Genomic DNA, 13,095 nt, shown 5'->3' with positions numbered 1-13,095 from the left:
ATGAAAAAAAGAAAAAGTTTACGGCGTCGGGTTTGACGAATTACCATAATTATGATGTCATGTTTGAAGCAGACCGACGCAAACAAAAGATCCCAATCTATTTGATCAATGACGAAATCCATCTGTCTGACCCGTAATGACCCACAGGTACCGGGCGACCAGTGCTGGACGAAGTGCATTAGTGACCTTTGACCCCCAAACGACAGGTTAAACATGAATGAGAGGCTAAAAAAAACCAGGCACTTGTTCAGTTTTTAAAGCAGATCACACTCTCTGAAGGGAGCTGGTAACTCAAGCCCATGTATTATGAACTTTACTCAGGAACCTCTCAGAGACTTCCTTCTTGACCGCTGAATGGGTCACACACAGAGACAAACCTTATGAGGAAAGCGTTTGAATCAGATCTCCCGGAGAAAAACAAACTCTCTGTGGCTAAAGAAAGACGGGACGGGGAAGGAAGGAGGTCTGGAAGGACACTCCAGGTTGGGTGTTATTCCATAAACAACACATTTTCCCAAAATGACCCTGAAGATCTGGAGATTCAGACGGAGACTGAGAGACTGACAGCAGCGTAGAGGCTTTTCTGTCGTTACAAACACCTCACATTTTTACATATTTATCACGAACAAACAAATAAACAAAACACAGCACAATCTCTTCTGAAATATTGCTTTCAACCCAGTCCATACTACTAATATATATATAATCATACATGCCATCTCCAAGATATTTTTACCACCACAACAACGCTTATTTTATTTAATTTTTTTTATGTATTACATTGTATTATTCTATTTATACACACATTAAATAAATTAGATGCAATTGTTGTTATTACTATCACTAATATGCAAATAAATAGTTAAATTAAATTTAAAAAATGTTAAATAAATAAACTAAATAATACAATATATAAAAATTACATTAAACAAGTTAGATATAATGATAACAATATATAACTTAATAGAATATATTTTTGCATAATTATTAGTAGTTGCATACCATAAAATATATACACATATTATACAAAATATAATACACGATCAATTAATAAATAGCTATTAATATTAAACGATAAATATATAATTAGGTAATCTTTTAAAACTTTAAAATACTCGAAACAGGAGAGAGAGAAGTGTCTTTTACTCATGTGATGGAAATACACAAAGCGTTCTGACCTTACCGAACCCATGCCGCACAAACTAACAGCAACAGACCTTCTATCATGGATCACAGACATCAGGCTTGTTTCACTTTCACATGTGCATGAATGACAGAATCTGTTCTTACGCAACACGGAAAGGATGTGTTCAGTAACGAGAATCATGTTTTCCCAAAGTCATGGGCTGTGAGGAACACACCCCTGCCGTCCTCTGCTACTTTCACCACAATCTCCAAAGTGACTCACGTCCCTGCAGTAGCTTATTTGCTGGTTTCCAGCTGGTCTAAGAAGGTCATTTTAACCAATTTCGATCAAGACGGTCTAGCTAAAAGCCAAACAAGCACACGCTCCCCTCAGAGGGTTGATCGAGTGGATGAATGGCTTCATACTGGGTTCAAGTTTTTGGTCACAAGTACCAGATCTTTAAACGCCAGAGCACCAGTCGCGCGCGCTGGAGAGGAGATAAGAGCGCGCGCGAGTAAACAAGCATTTGTATCATTGCATAACACTTTAAGGATAGTTAGTACGATGCATCCGAGCGGCGAAACATCTGGACTGGTGACCCAAAGACCGCGAGCGCGATCGATCACCATTACGCAGGACTAAACCTCGAGGAAATGAAGTCTCCATCACTTTTTTTTTGGATAGAAAAGACGCTCTTGGAGCGGGGTAGGTACTCACGCACTGCCTCCTGTTTGGGGTCGAGCGCGCCGGTGGTCTCCTGGATCCTGCTCATCTTCTCCCGGAGCGCACAGACGCGCCGGTTCGTGGCGAGCAGCTCGTGCTCCAGCTCCTGGAAGAGCGAGCAGGCGTGTTTGGCCAGATCCGACAGCTGGCGCAGGGTCCGGGACAGAGCCACATTGCTGAAGGCGCACAGGTCCTGGAGCAGGAGACCCTCCTCATCCGCGTCCGAGCGTCTGCACAGCCACTGGGGCTCCACGATCCGCTTGGCAAATGGCATTTTGTCATGCAGTGTTTCAGTATAAAATCCACCTTTGGAGGAAAACGCAAACAGGTTCCATGTAAAACGCAAGACCACCCTCCTCCTCCTCCTCCTCCACCACCACCACCACCTCCTGCGTTAGTCCAGGGTCTCTCGCGGCTCGTCCTCCATCCTCCGCCGGACACACACACACGCTGAACCGCACTGAGATCCGCCTCTGCCGCTCTGATCCCCTCTTCCACTCACTGGCGTGTTTTTCTGCGCTTTAAACTCCGAATGCTTTTAAGGAAAGGCGGAGCGAAAACCCGGAGCGGAGGACGGCGGCGACTGGATCCGGAGCGAGAGCGTTCCGTTCACGAGACACAGATGTTATTCAAAGTCCATTTAAACAACAAAAGCGCCTGCTAAACGACTACATGCAAATGCAAATTTGTGGTAAATACCTTAAGAGAGCTTCAATTTCCTTTTCATCCCTCGATTGCTGGATAGAGTAACGGTAAAATATCAGTGTCAATTATTTTACTTTTTAAATTAAAATAAAGCAGTAATAAAATTATGGTCGTAACGTTTTGAAAATGAAGTTAAGTCTTAAAATATATACACTGCTTATTTTTTTTAATTTTTTAACTTCATTCTCACATTGCTCACGTAATTCTTGTAAATGTAGATCAAAATAATATTAATTATTATTATTAATTTATTTAGTTGACATTAAAACACTGACATAAATTATTATTATTATTTTTAAGTGTAAGATTTTTATGAATATTTTATTTTATTAAAGCCTTTTTTAAAAGCCTTTATTGAAACTTTTAAAATAGTATTATTTAACAATATATATATATATATATATATATATATATATATATATATATATATATATATATATATATATATATATATATATATATATAATTACATTTAAAGTTTTAAGAGAAAGTGTAAAAAAACAAACAAAAAAATTCTAAACTTAATATTGCATTTAACTTCAATGTATATTTTATATAGCCCAGAAACTAGATCAAACCATAATTGGACCCCTTGTTGATTCCAGTCTTAATCACTTTTTCAGCTAATTTTAAACAGTAAAATAAATATGAATAACTAATGAACTTTGAGTAATAACACAACTGTAATGCAAAGGAATCTGCAAAAGCAAAAATATAAAAGATAATAAATATATCAAATCACCGTTTTGGTGCATAGAGACTGTAAATAATTGTATAAAATAAAAACATTATTGACTTGACATTTCTAAACCTTACCTTGGACTGCTGCTGTGACGACGTGTCCTGGTTATCCTACGGAGCAGAGCAGAACAGAACAGAATACTTGTATAGTATTTTAATAATCGGTAAACCTATAATGTATCAAGCAATAACTGACCTTTTAGTGGACAAATGTTGCTCTGCAGACTGTGGGCGTGTGTAACATTAGTAATGTGTTTCCACGCTTCAGTCCATGCTGGTTCGTGCGTGTGTGTGAGTGTGTGTGAGAGATTCCTGCGGGGACGCGTCACTGAGAGAGTCTCATTCACATTTGCTGAGTGAGGATTTCACTAAAGCCTGATAAGAGCTGGAGAGCTCGAGTCCCTAAAGCCCTTCTTACTGCTCACACACACACACACACACACACACACACACACAGAACACTGCAGAGTCAAAATCAGTGAAATCAGAGTGAATTTTGTCAGTTTATTGGGTAGTATTACAGCAGCATGCTGTAGATCCCTCTAGTGGCAGATCTGTCACAAAGCTCTGCCCTGGACACAACTTTACTGTCAGGTAGAGAAAACACCTCGGGTCAGACAGGGGTCAGGAGCACGATGTTTCCAAGAATACTTCAAATAAGTCAGGATAAAATCATCGAAATTAATTAAAATACAGTGCAGTGGCAGTTTGGCAACTTTCATAAAGTAACCTCAACAACAAAATTCAAAAACGCTGTTCCTACCGTTTCAAAACTGTCAAAACGATATATATATTTTATGTGTGTGTGTGTGTGTGTGTGTGTGTGTGTGTGTGTGTGTGCGTGCAAACACGGTAAATTTCATATAAATAAAAAGTGAAATTATTAATCTATTAATTAATAATTAATCTAATTAATCTATGAATTAAACAGGTTTTTGTTTCCATAATGTATGTGTATATTTCTTTTTTGTATATATAAATACACACATACATGTATATATTTAAGAAAAATATGTGATGTTTATATATTAAATATATTTATATACACACACAAACACACAAATATTATGGAAACAAAAACGAATATGCTTATATTTATATATAATAATAAATACACAATATACACACATATATTGTGTAAATAAAACCTTTATTTTGGATTGGATTAATTGCCAGTAATTATTTGACAGCACTGCATTTAATATTATAAAATGTAATAACTTTTTATAAAATTTGCTTCTTTTATAACAGTCATATAAAACAAAACCCATCCCAACCCTGGTAGATTAAATATATATATATATATATATATATATATATATATATATATATATATATATATATATATATATATATATATATATATATATATTTATTTATATTATTTGTTTTACAAAGATTTTAAAAAAGATGACACAACTTTAAAAGCTACACACCATAAATATTATATATTATATCTAAATATATCATCTAAACTTATCACAGTGTTTTATTATTATTATTTATAATGAATTTTTAATACATAGTTGCATTTATAATTTGTTAGGCATTTAGTGAAAAATCAGCACAAGCGCCCTTTTTAGAAAAGAAAAAAATGCTTAAACAATAGATGTAGACTTAAAAACTCTTTGAAACACTTAAACACAGTGAAAACTGTGAGAAGACCCTACAGTACTTCATTGCAGTTGCTTTAATATTTAGTTTTTTTTAAATGCAATGACATTTTGAAGTGTGAATAAAGCATCTAAATGCATTTTAGGGTCATGAAGGTCAACTTCAGCTCCTTTATTTTTTAGAAATTATGGATTCGTACTGAACATCTAACCATTCAGAGGCCCATCACCCATAACAAACAAACAAACAAACAAACAAACAAGAGCATCAATACACACGGATCTGGGTCACATGACTGTTTGGCTTCATTCTGTCAGGATTCAAATCCATAACCAGCCTTAAATGAGTCTGAATCCAGCGTCTCTTTCTAGCTCCATCCCTGTATTTTCTCTATGTTTTTATCATTCATAATTGATGCTCTTTTTTTTTCAGCGAACAAAGTGAAACAAAGCCTGCTGGACGGACCCGAATGAGCTGGTGAGAAGACCAGCAGTCGCAGAAGAGACGTCGTTTTAGCGGAGAGACATATTTAGACAAACATACACACGTTAACAGACGGATATAGAAACACGCTCACTGGTGGCAGCTGTGCCGCTCTCACAAAGACACGAGCGGTGTGGAGGTCAGAGGTCAAGCGGCTGAGACTCCCACTCTCTCCGTGTCCCCCAAAATAACCGTCGTCCTGGACCTCTCTCACATGGCTGTATGAAGTCGGATCTGTTCAAGTTCACACAGGTGTAGTTCAACAGTTCACAGCACCGCTTTTCTCACCCTTTAAAATAACGGTCATGATATTTTTATAATCTAATGCACGCTTGAAGTCACTCGGAGCACAATCTAGAAGGATTCTATCATTAAGATTTAGTTCATTTAGGACCATTTTCAAAGCATTTATTAATTTAGGTAAATGGTAACGATAAATATATTATTGTTCATATTCATATTATTTTTTATTATAGAAATGATAAATATCTTAATATGTTTTATTTAATAGTTTAGGTCGTTTTAATTTATAATTGTTAATTACATTGTTATGCATGTATTTATTTATATTTATTTATTTACAATAACTTTACATTGTTAAATTTTTGTGTATATTGTATTTATAAATCTATAATATATATATATATATATATATATATATATATATATATATATATATATATATATATACAGTGAGAGTAAAAAGTATTTGATCCCTTGCTGATTTTGTTGGTTTCCCCACTAATAAAGACATGATCATTCTATACTTTTAATGGTAGATGTTTTCTAACATGGAGAGACAGAATATCAAAAAGAAAAGGGGGGGCACAGGGCTACTTCACCTCATCAGTGGGAAGATGGATGGAGCCATGTACTGAGGGACAACCTCCTCCCCTCTGCCAGGAAGTTGAAAATGGGCCGTCTTTGGGTCTTCCAACATGACAACGACCCGAAGCATACAGCAAAGGCAACAAAGGAGTGGCTCAAGAAGAACCACGTTAAGGTCATGGAGTGGCCCAGCCAGTCTCCGGACCTCAATCCAATCGAAAATCTATGGAGGGAGCTGAAGGTCCGAGTTGCCAAGCGACAGCCCACCAACCTTAAAGATTTAGAGAGGATCTGCAAGGAAGAGTGGGCCAAAATTCCCCCAGATATGTGTGCTAACCTTGTGGTTAACTACAACAAACGTCTGTCCGCTGTGCTTGCAAACAAAGGCTGTGCCACCAAGTATTAAGTGCTTTTGGCTAGAGGGATCAAATACTTATTTCCCTCAATGAAATACAAATCAATTAAAATATTTTCTTTAAAGTTATTTTCTGGATTTTCGTTTTGATATTCTGTCTCTCCATGTTAGAAAACATCTACCATTAAAAGTATAGAATGATCATGTCTTTATTAGTAGGCAAACCAACAAAATCAGCAAGGGATCAAATACTTTTTACTCTCACTGTATATATCTTTAGTTTTACAGTCAGTTATTAATCTAGAGTTATATTCATTTACGACTATATTTTAGTAAAATAGAGTATAATTTCCTATGTATTAATATAGGTTAATGTTTATAAATTAATTTAACAATTAATTAAAAAAAAAATATATATATATATACTTACACATACAAGGTATAAAACATTATCTTCAAATATATATTATAATATATTATGTATAAGTTCTGGAGAGACTTTAAAGGGGTGACAATGGAGTAGATCTATTATTTCAGCATGTCAGACTTACTTTTCTGAATTATGTCTGAAGAAGTGTGCTCTCTCATTTTTAAAAAGCACGCCCTTCTCTACCGCAGTGACACTGACACACGAGCGATTTAAGCGTCCGACACTCCGCGGGCTGTTCCAGACGGGCAGGACGCGAGGCCCAGGACGCGCTTTATGTCATATGTTTGTATAAGCATGTCAGTCTCTATTGTGCTGTTGTTTGGCCTTCATTCCACAGCCGATCTGCCGCGGCGCGTGACGGACAGAACAATGACGCGCTATCAGCCGGTGAGGTCAGATTCAGCGCTCACACGCATCCACAGGTACACATCACTCGCGCCTTTTACGTTTAAATGTGTTTGGAGCAATAGCAGGAATTCTGGACTGTGACGATATATGATCGTTGTTATGGGGAACATGTGGAATCTGAATATGCTGCATTCAAATGCCTGACAGAAATGCTTATGGATTTCAAAAATCGATTCTAAATCTGGGAATTCGTTTATCTAGTAGAAATTCACTGCTTGTTTATTTTTTCATACATATTGTAATTAAATTATTTTTTCCATTTAAAATAGGAGTGGCCGTCCATTATGCATATCTATAGTATATATTTATATTTATATCAAATAAAACACAGAGGGAAAAAGGAGTAAATGTAATTTTCAGCATCATTACTCCAGTCTTCAGTGTCACGCAATCCTTCAGAAATCATTCATATACGTCGATTTGCGGATCATTTATTATTATTATTATTCATGTGGCTTAATATTTTTGTAACGTTGTAGACTTGCATTCAAAAGCAAAGGGTAAAATAAATATTAATTTAAATATTTTACCCTTTCATTTTGAATGAAAAAGTCTAACACAGTGACTACAAAAATATTAAGCAACGTGAATATTACATATAAGATATATTATTATATAAGAAATTAAAACACCAGAGCACCCAATAAATATGTTCCTATATAACCATATTAACACAGGACCTAATAAAGTGACATTAAAACATATGAAAATACTTTTAAAATGTGCAGATTGTGTGCCTAGTTATCAGTGAGCATTTATAGTGACTTCACAGATAGATATAAACCTGACCAGAAGTCTCTAACTCAACACACACACACACACACACACACACATCCGTGCTGAAGAACACGAGAGATCAGGCAGTAAAGAAGCTCTCCAGACAAACAGAGGAGGGTCATCGGAGGTCACGACCCATCACTTCACTTACCACGCTGCGCAATTGATTCTCTACGGTCCTCATGCTCGAGTCACAGATGAGAAAACCAGAGAGATGAACCGAAGGCAAAAGATTCCGTTCAGTTTAACTCTATAATACGCATTCCTTCAGCATAAAGTCAACAATTTGCAAACACGAACAATCGCGAAAGGACAATCTAACCCAAGACGACAAGCAAATATGCAACACACACCACGTCCATCCCGATCTCCCACAATTCCACCGGTTTATTGACACACTCGCGGACAGAACATTCCTAAAGACTCATCAGAACACAGTTCGTGAGAGATTCGATCGGTATCAAAAACACACAACAAGCCCGGCCCGCAAAATCACCAATACGATTTGCATAGGAAAGTATTTAGCACACTTTTGAACAAAAAAAATACAGACATTTATACGTAGCTTTTTTGCAGTCGCTGGTTTTCATTTGATGCATTTTTTTTTAAACAATCAACCTCTTTTGACGTTTCGTAATTACTGTCACTTAAAATGATTTTTAGGATAGTAGTAAATGCTTAAGAAATGACAGAAAAGTCAGAAATAATAGTTAAGACGTGGCAAGCAATAAAAGACAAACTAAAAACAAACGTGGATGGATGGTTGTAAAACAGTACAAGCACAATCACCGGATCACCCCTCACCGATCTGAGGTTAATGTTGGCATTCAACAGGTACGTCTACATATTCTAATATTCCAGTCATAAACAGTCCTGTACTGTCAAACTACTCACAACATGCCGTCTAAACTAGCCGTGTAAAAATAAATGCCTCTTCGGTGTAAAAGTTCATCTTCATGCATGAACGCGGACACGCTCAGATCAGAAGAGTCTCTGCAACGCGTCCATCCACACAAACTAATGATTATTCTGCATTTTACTTACTTTTCAACAGTGTTCATTGAGGGCGAATCAAACAAAAACTGTCAAGGGAGAGAGGTTTGTTGGTAACCCCGAAACCGAAAGAAAAAATATGAAATAATATTTTAAAATGTAACTTGTTTTTTACATTCCCAAAAGTATTAATTACTGCAATGTAAATAAATCTTACGTATTATTATGTCCAGGTTATTGTTTGTTGTGCTGACTTTAGTTAATGATTAAAAATGACTTAATTGTCATAAAACATAAAATAATATATGCAATTAAAAAAATTTAATATATGCATAAAATGCTATATTTATTATAATACTAATATATAACTATATATAACTATATATATATATATATGTGTGTGTGTGTGTGTGTGTTGAATATATATATATATGCATACACACTATATATATATTCAACACACACACACACACACACACACACACACACACACACACACATATATATATATATATATATATATTAGCATGATGCTATTATTCTAATTAAATTTTTTCTTCTGATTTTGGGGTGTCTTTTTCATGATGTTCACCCTTATGAGCTTATTCTTGGTAAAACAGGATTGTTTTTTTTTTATTACGGCGACAAAAATATAACAAAAAAGTAGTTTAAATCATTCCTCAATGTATTTGTGCAGTTATAGAACCAGATCCATTGCATAAACCATAAACTGTTTTCCAGTTTCCTGGAATGAAGTGAAATACTGAAGGTCAGTGTAACTAGCGGTTAGCCGTGTTAGCATGATTCTGCTGTAAAACAGGCAGGAACACACAAACACAAACCCGAAACCAACAAAACGGAGAGTTTTTTTGACCGACCAAACTTTCTAGAATTCTTTACGTTCTCCTGAGGAGGTAAAATCCTCTTCCTGTGCTTCTGACACAGTGTTTGTGGCGTCCCGAGTGTTTGGTCACTTAAAGTGCGTATCCTGTCCCCCGCTCACAGTATTAGAGAGACAGAAAGAAAGGGACAGCGAGCGTGTGTCGGGTCGGGCCGGGTCAGGTGGACGCCACGGGCCGCAGCAGCTCCAGCTGGGATTCCAGAGTAACCCGCTCCCGATGCACAACCTTATGAAGAAGACAAAAAAAACAGAGCTGTGATGTTCTGAGATAAGCTAAGTTGACTCTATTCAGTTAAACTCGACTTCATTTCATGATTTCCTTCAGGCCTGTATGATATCTTCCGCTCTCTCACAGTGAAAAACCTTAAGCCAAAATGTAAGCGATTTAAACAACCTTCATCCAAAGCCGAATCTCTTCAAAGCAACAACTTGATATTTACATGATTTGAGTGTTGTGTTCACATGCGGAACTCACTGTCACCATGACAAGATGTTGCTAGGCTTTTTTGGGTGGTTTTAGTGTTGCTATGTGGTTGCTAAGGTATTGTTGCTATGTGGTTATTAGGGTGTTCTGTGTGAGTTTAGTGCGTTGCTATGCGGTTCCTAGGGCATTTACAGTGAATTAAATGTGTTGCTATGTGGTTGCTATGGTATTTTGAACAGCGTTAGTGCATTTCTAAGTTAATATGGTGTTTTGAGTGGGTTTAAGGTGTTGCTATGACGTTGCTAGGGTCTTCTGAGTGGGGTTAATGTGTTGCTATGTGGTTGCTAGTGTGTTCTGGGTGGTTTTAATATGTTGCTATGTAGTTGCTAGGATGTTCTGAGTAGATTTAACGTGTTGCTATATGGTTGCTAGAGTGTTCTGAGTGAATTTACTGTGTTATTGTGCAGTTTCTAGGGTGGGTTGCTATGCAGGTGCTAAGATTTTCTCAGTGAACTGTGCGTTGCTATGAGGTATTTTGAGTAAATATGTCTGTTTCTATGGTGTTCTAAGTGGATTTATGGTGTTGCTATGTGGTTGCTAAGGTGTTCTGAGTGGATTCAATGTGTTGCTATGTGGTTGTTAAGAGTGTTGTGAGTGCTATATGGTTGCTAGAGTGAATTTACTGTGTTATTGTGCAGTTTCTAGGGTGGGTTTAATGTGTTGCTATGCAGTTGCTAAGGTTTTCTCAGTAAATTGTGTGTTGCTGCAAGATTGCTGGGGTATTTTGAGTGGTTGCAAATCTCAAATATGAGCAATAGTTCAAGCGTTGGTTGAATTAGCACTAATAAGATGATCCCAAACGTTTTGAGCACACAGACATCTGTCATGTAAGGAATGTCACCGACTGCTGGTCTGAATGACCTGAGGTCACGACCTTCAGATGGCATCAAACTAAAGGATGAAAGCGTCTGGTCTGACACTCACTGATGGTTCTGGAACATTTACTGCTACCTGTCCTCATTTGTCATTAAAGTCCTGTATATCACGTATCTTCTAGAACAATCCGGACAGACACAAAGTCTGATCTGACACCCATCAGGAGCATCTTCTCAAATATCTTCATCCGTCTGACTGCATTTTGAAATGCGTGTCAGATTCTTGCTTTATCAGTGAATCTGATATTCCATACATGGTGTCATTGCTTCATCACACCAGACTTCATGCATTTCCACTTTGAAGGTTAGACGCAATATTAGATATTCTATTGTGCATGCTCATAATCCCCGGTTTTTTATGTTTATATTTCCCACCGTGTAATGCTTACTTTAACACACTAATAATTTAATAACATTACTTTAATTTTTACTTTAAATCTTTTAATTTTTCATATTGTAAATGATCATTTTTCTGAGTTTTAAATTTATTTGGAGCATTAAAACAACTGATTTAGTGATTTTTTTTTTTTTATTTAATATGAACTTATGCATCTTTAACAGCAATTACATTTTACAAGATGCAAAACCTCTCTGTCGTAAAATTATTTAAAAAATAAACTATTTTACACATTTTTTTAATGACGGATAAACATTTCAGAAGCAGTGTGTAAACGCGATTGTCGAATCATGCAAAAATTTCTCAGTGTGCAAGGACCTTAAAACTAGAAAACAAACACTTCATGATGTGAGAGTCGTAACACAGCGTACAACGGTTCGCAGGTTAACAGTTCCCAGCATGCAGTGCAACCTGATCTGCACACGGGCGTTTATGAGCAACAGTCTGGTATCTTTCTCTTTTCATTTTCCTCACTCTCTCTTTCTGCTCTCATTGTCGGTGGTAAAATGCATTTCCAAGCACATTCTGATGCTCACGAGAAACATTTCAATCTCATTTCAAACACAACAGCTGCTGTAGGGTGCACTATTTTAAAGAACACAACTGCTTGAACCACAACTGCTTGCGTGTGTGTGTGTGTGTTCATTGAGAAGATCTCTGAATGATTTGAGGCCTGCAACTCTAGACCACCTCCGATCACTCAATAACTCTTCAGGGAAACACAAGCTGCCTGTGTTTATATATAAGAGCGGCATGCGTCCAATACCAGACCAGAAGAGATATTCGATCGGTCTGGCAAGAGGAGTCGGAAATAGTATGTGCTGCCCATCTAGAAAACTAACCATGTGTGAACAGACGGCTTCAATCTCCAGATCCAATCATATGAGACTGCTAACATTTTAGGCATCGATGGACGGCATTTATTTATTAATGTCTTGACTTCTTGGAATAACCATGTGTGAGAGCAGAAAAATTAAAGAGATAGCTCGCTGTCATCATGTACGCATCCTCACGGAACGCAAAGGAGGGCGAGAAAATGAATTTTTGGAGTGAACTGTAAGTTTAAGTGGTTATAAAGGGCACCTTTAGCTGTTGCTGTAGTTCACTGTTGAGACGTGTCAGGACTGCGTTGGTTTCTCGGTTCTTTCTTATGGCCATCTGGATCTCTCTCTTCTGTTTGGGTGGAGGCCTGGAACACAAGAGCAGGTAATCATCATCTGTGTATTCATCTGTAGATGAGCTTTTCAATGGTGTT

The 13,095-nt window shown here is 36.9% G+C and overlaps 2 protein-coding genes across 5 annotated transcripts in view; both read right to left on the bottom strand.

Annotated features, from left to right (window-relative positions):
• nhsa (Nance-Horan syndrome a (congenital cataracts and dental anomalies)) overlaps window positions 1-2,305 on the bottom strand; it is an 86,563-nt gene extending 84,258 nt beyond the window's left edge. For all 3 annotated transcript variants that reach the window (XM_043230261.1, XM_043230262.1, XM_043230263.1), the window contains exon 1: window positions 1,844-2,305. In XM_043230261.1, coding sequence (XP_043086196.1) covers window positions 1,844-2,123 — 280 coding nt within the window. In that variant the 5' untranslated portion in view covers window positions 2,124-2,305. The remainder of the gene's footprint in view (window positions 1-1,843) is intronic.
• A 7,355-nt stretch (window positions 2,306-9,660) lies between these two features.
• Window positions 9,661-13,095, bottom strand: part of reps2 (RALBP1 associated Eps domain containing 2) — a 33,115-nt gene continuing 29,680 nt past the window's right edge. The window contains exons 18-19 of one of the 2 annotated variants that reach the window (XM_043230337.1): window positions 12,924-13,029; window positions 9,661-10,310 (exon numbers count right to left, since the gene is read on the bottom strand). In XM_043230337.1, the coding sequence (XP_043086272.1) occupies window positions 10,242-10,310; window positions 12,924-13,029 (175 nt within the window). In that variant the 3' untranslated portion in view covers window positions 9,661-10,241. The remainder of the gene's footprint in view (window positions 10,311-12,923; window positions 13,030-13,095) is intronic. The other variant, XM_043230338.1, reaches the window with a different exon arrangement.

The sequence above is a fragment of the Puntigrus tetrazona genome, unplaced genomic scaffold (genome assembly GCF_018831695.1).
Source record: "Puntigrus tetrazona isolate hp1 unplaced genomic scaffold, ASM1883169v1 S000000148, whole genome shotgun sequence".
In the NCBI taxonomy this organism is placed as follows: domain Eukaryota; kingdom Metazoa; phylum Chordata; class Actinopteri; order Cypriniformes; family Cyprinidae; genus Puntigrus; species Puntigrus tetrazona.
This window is presented reverse-complemented; position numbering and strand designations above follow the sequence as displayed.